Source organism: Catharus ustulatus, chromosome 13 (assembly GCF_009819885.2).
Source record: "Catharus ustulatus isolate bCatUst1 chromosome 13, bCatUst1.pri.v2, whole genome shotgun sequence".
In the NCBI taxonomy this organism is placed as follows: Eukaryota; Metazoa; Chordata; class Aves; order Passeriformes; family Turdidae; genus Catharus; species Catharus ustulatus.
This window is the reverse complement of record NC_046233.1, coordinates 9723538-9733919: the sequence shown is the minus strand read 5'-3', so window position 1 is coordinate 9733919 and position 10382 is coordinate 9723538. Positions and strand designations below refer to the sequence as shown.

Here is a 10382-nt window from a genome sequence, read left to right as displayed (position 1 = left end):
GCCTCCTCCCGCCTCTCTCGGCCGGCCCGCTCCCCCGCTCCAGCCGGGATCCGCCCCGCGCTTTCCGCGCAGCCCCGAGCGCTACGCCTGCCGCCAGTTCGGAGGGGCCGGGAGGGACCGGGAAGGGGACGGGGAAGGGATTGGGAACGGGAACGAGAAGGGGAACCGGTGGGTCAGGACGGGACGGGACGGGACCTTCGGGCACCTGCCGAGCGCCCCCTCTGCGCGCCCTTTGCGCCCCTTTCCGTCCCGTGTCGCCCCGTCGCGCCCCGCGATGCGGAGCCCGGCGAAGCGGAGCCCCGCCGTCCTCCTGCTGCTGCCGCTGCTGGCCGGTGAGTGCGCGCCCCGCGCCGCAGCGGGGCCGGTGGGCGCCGGGGTCCGGCCCAGCCCCGCCGTCCTGTTTCCGGGCGGTCGCGGAAGGGGCCCCGGGCGCGGCGGGGGGGAGCCCCGGCTCCGACCCCCCCCCTGCCCCGCAACGCCCTCAGTCCCCGCCGCTCCGCAGGGCTGGGGGAGGCCCTGGCCCCGGATTCCCCCCAGGGCTGTGCCCGCGGCAGCTGCTACCCGGCCACCGGGGACTTGCTGGTGGGGCGAGCAGCCCGCCTAAGTGCCACCTCCACCTGCGGGCTGCGCCGGCCCCAGCCCTACTGCATCGTCAGCCACCTCCAGGTGAGTGGGACGGGACCTGGGGGCACCGGATGAGGATGAGGGGCACGGGACAAGTTGGGGACACACATCACTGAGCCTTCCAACTCGCAGGAGGAGAAAAAGTGTTTCATCTGCGACTCTCGGCGGCCCTACGATGCCCGCACCAACACCAACAGCCACCGCATCGAGAATGTGGTCACCAGCTTTGCCCCTCGTCCCAAGAAAGCCTGGTGGCAGTCGGAGAACGGTGAGTAGTGGGTGGGGGTGGTGGGGCATCCTGTCCTGTCCCGAGGGGCTCTCCTTCCCTTCCTCCCACACTGAGGAAGTGTGACTCAGCCCGTGGACGCGGCCGCGCCCCTGGACCACTGCCGGGTGGCGGGGATGAGCCCCCGGGACCTGTGAGTGGGTGCTTCCACGTGTCACACTGTCATCCCCAGGTGTGGAGCACGTCAGCATCCAGCTGGACCTGGAGGCCGAGTTCCACTTCACCCATCTCATCATGACTTTCAAGGTGGGTCCCAGCATGTGGGTACCCAGGCTGGGATGGGGCAGAATGGAAGACACTCTCAGGGCCTGTGGTCCCATCCCACCTGGGTGTCTCGCAGACCTTCCGCCCCGCGGCCATGCTGGTGGAGCGCTCAGCCGACTTTGGGCACACCTGGAAGGTGTATCGCTACTTCGCCTACGACTGCGCTGCCTCTTTTCCCCATGTCCCCCATGGGTCCCCACGCCGCATTGATGATGTCGTCTGCGAGTCCCGCTACTCTGACATCGAGCCCTCCACTGAGGGGGAGGTGAGGCCCTAGCAGTGTCCCAGGAGAGTCAGGGGATCCCCTGCACTGCTGTCATCACCTTGCTGTCCCTTCCAGGTCATCTACCGGGTGCTGGACCCTGCCATCCCCATCCGGGACCCCTACAGCCCTGCCATCCAGAGTGAGTTGCCAGTCATCTGGGCTCCTGCTTGGCTGCTCTATTTTGGGTGTAGCTATTTTGGCTGCTCTCTCCCTACTCTGGGCCCTACACAGGGGTCAGGACCTGATCCAGCCTGCAGGGTCTTGGGCCCCTCTGCACCCTGCCCTGTGAGAGCAGCTAAAGGTCAGGGTACATTGGGTTAAATGGAGGAGGATGGCTGTGCCACGGCTGAGCCCAGCACCAGCCATGGTGAGATGGGGAGTCAGGCTGGGCACAGGACACAGGGGGTTAAATCACCCAAGGCTAAATTTAGACTGGGATCAGGAGGGGAGGAATCTGCAGGGCAGGGCTGCTGGGAAATTGCAGTTCTGGGGAAGCCATTCTGTCTTCCCAGGGCCCCCAGGCTGCGCCCACCAGGCACAGCCATCTCCTGGGAGCAGCCCCCAGTGAGACACAGAAAGGTGCTGTGCCAAGGGTGTTGTTCTGCACTGGTGGAGTCCCAGGCCGCCTCTTCTGTGGAAGTGCAGAGCCCAGCCCACTCACAGCCGGACTGTGCACAGCTACATCTGTGGGAGCTGAACCTCCACAGCCACGTACTACCCAGACTGCCACATGCACCTGTGAGCTAAACCATGCACACCCTGGGCCGATACTGTGTGATATAGAAAACCACAACAGACCAGCCTATCGTGCAGCCCTGCATGGACACCCTGTGCCGTGCACAGCCCATCCCAACCATGCCCAGCAGAGCACAGCCATGCCCAACTCCTCTGAACCAGCCATAGCCTCCTGTGCCATGCACATTACAGCCCAACTGAGCCCAGCAGAGGTGAGCTGTGCACAAACGTGCCCAGCCACCCTATGCCAACAGGGGTCTCTCCCTGCCCTAGACCTGTTGCGTGTCACCAACCTGCGTGTGAACCTCACCAAGTTGCACACGCTGGGGGACAACCTGCTGGACTCACGGCGGGAGATCCGGGAGAAGTACTACTACGCGCTCTACGAGCTGGTGATGCGCGGGAACTGCTTTTGCTATGGGCATGCTTCCGAGTGCGCCCCGCTCAGTGGGACCCCCGCCACCACCAATGGCATGGTAGGGCAAGCCAGGCCTGTGTGCCCTGTTGGAGCTGGGTAGCTGTGCTGCCTAGTCCTGCAGCCCCTCACCATGGTGTCCTGGCAGGTGCACGGGCGCTGTGTCTGCAAACACCACACTCAGGGGCTGAACTGCGAGCGCTGTGAGGACTTCTACCAAGACCTGCCCTGGCGCCCGGCCGAGGGCTCCAGCACCAACGCCTGTCGCCGTGAGTGCATCTGCTGGCACCAGCTCCTGGCACAGTGATCCTGGTGCCAGGGGTGTCAGGCTGTGCTGTGCCAGGGGTTTGGGGGTGCTGTACAATGGGATGTGGTTTGGTGGTGACTGGCATCAGGCAGACTTGCTGGGGGTGTTTGGGGTGCTGCAGACTGTACTTTGGGGAGGTTTGGGATTGTGGTGCTGCATATCAGAGTAAGGGGAATCCAGGCAGGGTAGATTTAGCACTGGGGGTGCTGCCTGCCAGGTGTGGGCTGTGGTGCCATATGCCATGCCATGGTGCTGTCCCTGCAGGCTGTGACTGCAATGAGCACTCACGGCGGTGCCACTTTGACATGGCTGTGTTCCTGTCCACGGGGAACACCAGTGGGGGTGTGTGTGATGACTGCCAGCACAACACCATGGGCCGTCGCTGTCACCTCTGCAAGCCCTTCTACTACAAGGACCCCACCAAGGACCTGCGGGACCCTGCAGTGTGCCGAGGTCAGTGTGGGACAGGCTGTGCAACGTGGGTGCTTTGGTGGTCACAGTGCTGACCCTTCCTGTCTTCTCAGCCTGTGACTGTGACCCTGAGGGTTCTCTGGATGGTGGGCTATGCGACAGTGCTGATGACCCAGCCAGAGGCCTGATTGCAGGGCAGTGCCGCTGCAAGGTGCATGTGGCTGGTCCCCGCTGCGACCGCTGCAAACCCGGCTTCTTCGGCCTCAGTGCCAACAACCCGCAAGGCTGTCAGAGTAGGTACCAGGGTGTCAACTACTAGGGTGAGGCATGTGGTTTGGCACTGCTGGAAACTGCTGGCTCTCCATGCAGGGTGCCAATGTGACCCCCGTGGCACGGTGGCTGATGGCAGCCGGTGTGACCCTGTCAGTGGGGAGTGCTTCTGCAAGCGACTGGTGACAGGGCGCAGCTGCAACAAGTGCCCGGTGAGTGGGGCTGTGCCATGGCCCATGCACAGTGCTCAGGACTATAGTACACAGATGGCTGCTGTCTAACACCCTTGCCCTCTGCAGCCTGAGCACTGGGGACTGAGCCACAACCTCCTAGGCTGCCGGCCCTGTGACTGCGATGTGGGAGGTGCTCGCAACAACCTGTGAGTCTTTGTGAAGATGCAGAGGGCAAGGGGCAGCCCTCCTGGCATCAGGGCTGATGGTGCTGCTGGGGTACCAGGTGTGCCATGGGGACAGGGCAGTGCCAGTGTCGCAGCCATGTGATAGGACGACAGTGTGAACAGGTGGAGACCGGTTTCTACCGCATCAACCTGGATCATTACACCTATGAGGCAGAGGATGCACGGCTTCATCAGGTAAGGAATGAAGGTGTCCCTGGGGAGGACATCAGGCAGAGCAGGGCAGTGGGTGCCCCTTTGCAGGGTCCCCAAACCAGCAGGCAGTGGTCTGCCTCTGTACTCAGGGTAGAGCAGTGCCTGCTGGCCAAGGCCATTTTTAGGGTCCCATCTCACAATACCTGTTTGCACCAGGGCTCAGTGGTGGAACGTGAGCCCCCTCCAGATCGTCCAGGTTCTTGGACAGGGACAGGCTTTGCCCGCATGTTGGAAGGCGGCTGGGTGGAGTTTCACGTGAGTGACGTGCCTTTCTCCACTGAGTATGATGTGGTCATCCGATATGAGCCCCAGGTGAGCACCAGATGGTGAAGCCAGGAGTGTGATACATTGTCGGATTGGGTGGTAGTGGTGGGGAGTTCCAGATGGTGAGGCTTTTTGACACTGCCACTTCTTGGCTGGTAGCACCCAGAGGCCTGGCAGGAGGTGAGGCTGAAGGTGCTGCGCCCCAGCCCTGTCTCCGCCAGCAGCCCTTGTGGAAACACCATCCCTGCCGATGACCAGCTCTCCACCAGCCTTCCTTCTGGTGCGAGGTAGGCAACTCAGTAGGGTTGGGCTCTGCTGGGGCTCACTTGGGGCACATTGCTGCCCTTGCTCTCTCTTGCCCCTATCCAGGTACGTGGTGCTGTCCCAGCCCATCTGTCTGGAGCAGGGTGTCTCCTACACCCTCCGCCTGGAACTGGGCTGTGCTGCTGCTCATCAGGATCCCACTGCTAGTGTGCTCATTGATTCGGTGAGGGGCAGACAGACAATGGGATGGGGGACAGCAACCCTTCAGGGGGATAGGATGCAGCCACAGGCAACACAGGCAGAGAGGGACATGACATCCCACTGACTTGGCCCCCCAGCTGGTGCTCCTGCCCCGTTACTCCTCGCTGGAGATGTTCATTGCGGGTGACCCCAGCTCCATGGAGCGCCGGAGGACCTTTGAGCGGTACCACTGTGCCCAGCCCTTCCACGCTGCAGGGCCCTCGCCTGTGGCTGAGCCTTGCTCCAGCCTCCTGCACAGCCTCTCAGCCATCCTGCATGATGGGGCGCTGTGTGAGTACAGCCCCACACTCTGTCCTGCACCCTGTCCCACAGCAGCTGACACTGACCCTGCTCTCTGCCTACAGCCTGCCTCTGCGATCCCCAGGGCTCACTCAGTGCCGAGTGCCAGCCCCAGGGTGGGCAGTGCCAGTGCAAACCCAATGTCATGGGACGGCGCTGTCACCGCTGTTTTCCGGGAACCTTTGGCTTTGGGCCCGGAGGGTGCCGACGTGAGTGCCAGTGGGAGAGAAGCCTGGGCATCCCAGGGCTGGGGGCGTGGGAAAGGGATGCTCTCTACAGCTTGGGGGCAGACACTGTGGGTGCTGTGCTTTCCAGCATGCCAGTGCAGCCGTGAGGGTTCAGTGAGCACCATCTGCGACAGCACCACAGGGCAGTGTCCCTGCCGTGAGGGCACCCATGGCCCACGCTGTGACCGCTGCCAGCCCGGCCACTGGGGCTTCCCTGTCTGCCGGCCCTGCCAGTGCAACGGGCACACTGAGACCTGTGACCCTCGGACCGGCAGCTGCCTGCGCTGCCGCGACCACACGGATGGTGAAAGGTGCCAGAGGTAGGTGGGGTACATGCCCAGACTGGGGCAGGGTGCTGCCAGCCCTGGCTCCTGGTGACCTCCTGCCCATAGGTGTGCAGCCGGACACTTTGGGAACCCAGCACTTGGCTCTGGGCAGCACTGCCGGCCCTGCCCCTGTCCTGAGGGGCCCAACACCCCCCGCCACTTTGCTGCCTCCTGCTACCAAGACAGCCGCTCCCAACAGGTCGTCTGCCACTGCAGCCCTGGCTACACAGGTGGGTACCTGCCACAGCACACTCATCGCCTTCTGGGATGCCCTGTCCCCAGGCACTGCCCAGCGCTCTGTGTCAGCAGGTTCCCGCTGTGATGAGTGTGCCCCTGGGTACTATGGGGACCCTCTGCAGGGTGGGCGCTGCCTGCCCTGCCAGTGCCATGATAACATCGATGTGACGGACCCAGAGGCGTGTGACCGGCGCACAGGGCAGTGCCTGCGCTGCCTCTACAACACAGCAGGGCCCCACTGTGCTGAGTGCCAGCCCGGCTTCTATGGAGATGCCACACGACACAGCTGCAGGCGTGAGTACCCACTGCCATGCCAAGACAGACTTGCCTCCAGGGCCCAACACGTGCTTGGGGACCATGTGCACCCATGGCTGCCCCTGCTTGTGCACAGTGCTGTGGAGTCCCTGCAGCCCTGACCTGGAACAGAGTTGTCTCCTATGCTCAGGCCCAGCACTATGGCCCAATCCCTGTCCCCATGTCCAATTTATTCCATCCCATCTACATCCTATTTTCATGCCTATTCTTATCCCCATTGCCATCCCATCTATCTGTCCCCATCCTGTCATTATTCCAGCTCTATCCTGACCCTGGTCCCATCTCTATCCCATCCCCACCAGTGGTCCTCATGGTGCTCCCAGTCCACCTCCATCCAGTCCCCACTCCATCCTTGCCCAATCTCTGTCTCCATCCTGGTTCTACCCTGATCCATCATCATCCCACTCCTGCTCTGTCCCCATCAGAACTTCCATCCTATCTCCATCCCAAGTTCATCCCCATCCTTGTCCTCATTCCCTCATGATTATCTCTGCTCAGTGCCTCTTGGTTCCAGGTTGCTCCTGCAACCCCCTGGGCACTGACCCCAGCACCTGTGGGCCCCAGCAGTGCCACTGTGACAGGCACAGCGGGCAGTGCCACTGCCTGCCCCATGTGGAGGGCCAGAGCTGTGACCGCTGCAGCCCCAACTTCTGGAACCTGGCCAGTGGGAAAGGCTGCCAGCCTTGCGCCTGCCACCCCGAGCACTCCCTGACACCCACCTGCAACCAGGTGAGACATGACAGGGACAGGGGTTGGGGGGATGGGACAGGGCTGGGGGTGTGCTACAGCAGTGCCAACCTCGGCCATGCCATGTCTGTCAGTTCACAGGGCAGTGCTCTTGCCGGCCAGGCTTTGGGGGCCAGACTTGCAGTGACTGCCAGGAACACCACTGGGGTGACCCACGGCAGCAGTGCCGAGGTGAGAGATGGTGCCAGCTGGGGTGCCACAGTGGGTCCTATGGTGCCCTGACACTACTCTCCCTGCAGCCTGTGACTGTGACCCCCGTGGCATAGCCAGTGCCCAGTGTCACCGCAGCAGTGGCCACTGCAACTGCCGGCCTGGCATCTCTGGAGTTCGCTGTGACCAGTGTGCCCGGGGCTTTTCTGGTACCTTCCCTGCCTGTCAGCCCTGCCACCCCTGCTTCGGGGACTGGGACCGTGTGGTGCAGGATCTGGCCGCCCGTACCCGAGCGCTGGCACAGCGGGCCAGCCTCCTGCAGCACACTGGGGCTGCTGGCGCCTTCGAGAGCACCTTCCGGCAGCTGGAGGAGAACCTTGCCACTGTACGTGATGTGGTGGCCACCCGCAACACCACTGCTGCTACCGCTGCCCACTTGACACATGCCATGGAGGGGCTGCGGTGAGCACTTGGCACAGGGCACAGCTCCCAGGGTAGTCATGGGGGCAGCTTTTCACTCCCTTCCTTTGCAGGCGGCAAATCGAGGAGGCAACTGAGAGGCTGACACGAGTGGAAGGGGAGCTGACAGCTGCTCAGGATGCCAACTTCAATGCCAGCCACGTGCTGAACACTGTGGACCGGGGCGCCCGCGCCCTCAACAGCAGCCTGAAGGACTTGGAACAGCAGCTACACACCCTCAAGACCTCAAATTTCCTTGGTGAGCCACACCACAGAGCTAGGCCAGGGTGGTCAGGCCATGGCCAGGAGTCTGACAGTGTCCCCTGCCCGCCTCCAGGTGCCTATGACAGTATTCGTCAGTCCTATGAGGAGTCGCAAGAGGCCGAGCGCCAGGCAGACGCCTCCACCCGTGCCATGCCCAGCCCTGTCAGCATCTCAGTAGCCACTCGTCACCGCACTGAGCAGCTCCTGGCGAGCCAGCGGGATGATTTCAATCGCCACAATGCGGCCAGCCGGAGGGCACTGATGGACCTGGCAGCAAGGGCACAGGCGCTGAGCCTGCAGCCGCTCAACGAGAAGGTGGCACCTAGGGAGGGAACTGGGGGGAATGGCACCTAGAGCTGCCCTGATCCTGTGCTGCCTTGCAGGTCTGCGGTGTGGTGGGTGATGTGCCCTGTGCTGAGAGCCCTTGTGGAGGTGCTGGGTGCCAGGATGAGGATGGGGCACGACGCTGTGGCGGTCTGAGCTGTGGTGGAGCTGTGTCCAAGGCTGACAGTGCTCTGGACCGGGCACGCCATGCCCAGGAGGAGCTGCGTCAAGCTGCCAGCGACATGACCCAGCTCTCCCACAAGGTGTGTGGCACATGGGTGCTGGTGGGATCTAGTGGCACAGCCATACTCTGCAGCCATTGGGGCTGACACCAAGCATCTCTGCCCATGCTCAGGTGGCAGAGGCCAAGGGGAAGGCAAACGAGGCCCGGCTGCAAGCGCAGGCTGCCCTAGACAAGGCAAACCAGACCAGGGCCCGTGTGGAGAGCTCCAACAAGGAGCTGAGGGAGCTAATCAGCAATGTCAAAGCCTTCCTGAGCCGTGAGTGCTGGCATGCCGGGAGGGCTGGCCACCCCTGCCCAGGGTTTTGTGGCTCTGCACCTGCACCACACTGCATTGTCCCGACACTGCATGTGGACTGTGCCACCCCTGCCCCATGCTGCACTGCATGGTCCCTGCCCTGCCCCAACCCTCCTCTGCCCTCCAGCCATCTCTGCCCCCTGCCCCCCTGCCCTGTTCCATGTTCCCCTCTGCCCTTTGGTCTGCTTGTTCCCTCCACCTCGGCGTGCTGTAGGGAACACAATGACTGCTTCCACCTGCAGAGGAGGGGGCTGATCCTGAGAGCATTGAGGTGGTAGCCAGTCGGGTACTGGAGCTGTCACTCCCTGCTGCACCGGACCAGATCCAGCGCCTGGCTGAGGAGATCAAGACGCGAGTGCGCAGCCTGGCCAGCGTGGATGCCATCCTGGAGCAGACAGCTGGTGATGTGCATAAGGCTGGGCAGCTGCTGCAAGCTGCCCAGCGGGCCAGGTGAGCCCAGGGACATGAAGACACAATCCCTCCAGGGACCCCGAGCTCAGGCTATGCTGAGGCCTTGCTGTCTGGCCACAGGTCACGGGCAGAGGGAGTGCGGAGCACCGCTGAGGCAGTACGACAGGCACTGGAGGAGGCACGGCAAGCCCAGGGCATGGCCGAGCAGGCACTGCAGCAAGCTGCTGGTGACATCCAGCACAGCGAGAGAGCCCTTAGCATGGTAAGAGCCCCATCCCCACCATGCCACACCAAATCAAACCAAACCAAACCAAACCAAACCAAACCATGCCATCGATCCCCAGATGCAGACACAGACAGGAAGTGCAGAGCAGCAGCTGGCAGGTGCCATGGAGCAGATTGGGCTCCTGGACAGGCAGACTGATGCCCTGAAGGTGAAACGTGCAAACAACAGCCTGGCAGCCACACGTGCCCAGGAGGCAGCCAGCACTGCACGGGACCGGGCTGGCGAGGCGAAGCAGGTGGGTGATTAGGAGGGACTAGTGTGGCAGCAGGAATCCCCCGACGATCCCGCTGACCAGCCCTGCTGCCCAGCAGATGCTGGAAGGACAACTTCGGGACCGGTACCGGACAGCACAGGAGCTGGTGGAGCACCGGGCACAGGGAGCGCAGCAGGCGGGCAACCGGGCACAGCAGTTGCGGGAGGAGGCCGCAGGGCTGCTGCAGGATGCCCAAGGCAAGCTGCAGCGGCTGCGAGGTGAGGCCGAGGGGGGATGCCGAGGCGGTGGTGGGGACAGTGGTGAGCGGCCAGGCTGACTCATGTTCCCCCTGTCCCTGCAGCACTGGAGGAGGAGTACGAGCGGAACGAGCGGGTGCTGGATGCCAAAGCAGCCCAGCTGGGTGGGCTGGAGGCCAGAATGAGGGAGGTGCTGGCCACCATCAACCAGCAGGTCCAGATCTACAACACCTGCCAGTGATCCCCCGGCGGGGCCTGGACCCCCCTGAAGCACCCAGCCTCCTGCCGCCCGGTCTCCGCCTGCCCCCGCAGCGTTAGGCGGGGTGGGGGCTGCAGGGTACCCCGTGTGAATAAAGTTACAGAGCAAGACCACCTCACCTCCGCCCCGTGCC

General features: G+C 63.2%; 1 protein-coding gene across 1 annotated transcript; it reads left to right on the top strand.

Moving 5' to 3' along the window:
- The first annotated feature begins 108 nt into the window (after positions 1 to 108).
- LAMB2 (laminin subunit beta 2) lies at positions 109 to 10362 on the top strand. Its single transcript, XM_033071314.2, has 33 exons — positions 109 to 332; positions 503 to 666; positions 757 to 892; positions 1083 to 1156; positions 1251 to 1439; positions 1515 to 1578; positions 2448 to 2650; positions 2738 to 2858; positions 3161 to 3349; positions 3421 to 3600; positions 3677 to 3789; positions 3877 to 3956; positions 4034 to 4169; positions 4344 to 4499; positions 4611 to 4738; positions 4821 to 4938; positions 5054 to 5246; positions 5321 to 5464; positions 5571 to 5802; positions 5875 to 6038; positions 6118 to 6339; positions 6875 to 7089; positions 7182 to 7278; positions 7347 to 7719; positions 7791 to 7975; positions 8054 to 8295; positions 8364 to 8567; positions 8660 to 8804; positions 9086 to 9293; positions 9375 to 9516; positions 9599 to 9775; positions 9852 to 10011; positions 10095 to 10362. Exons 1-33 carry the CDS (start codon positions 275 to 277, stop codon positions 10229 to 10231), a joined length of 5349 nt encoding a protein of 1782 aa, XP_032927205.1. The 5' UTR covers positions 109 to 274; the 3' UTR covers positions 10232 to 10362.
- Positions 10363 to 10382: the final 20 nt, after the last annotated feature.

Bases quoted from the DNA above. Each gene is read 5' to 3' on its own strand.
- LAMB2 (XM_033071314.2), top strand. From the start codon at position 275: ATGCGGAGCCCGGCGAAGCGGAGCCCCGCCGTCCTCCTGCTGCTGCCG. The intron at 667-756 runs GTGAGTGGGACG...TCCAACTCGCAG, and splicing joins GCATCGTCAGCCACCTCCAG to GAGGAGAAAAAGTGTTTCAT. The intron at 2,859-3,160 runs GTGAGTGCATCT...CTGTCCCTGCAG, and splicing joins CAGCACCAACGCCTGTCGCC to GCTGTGACTGCAATGAGCAC.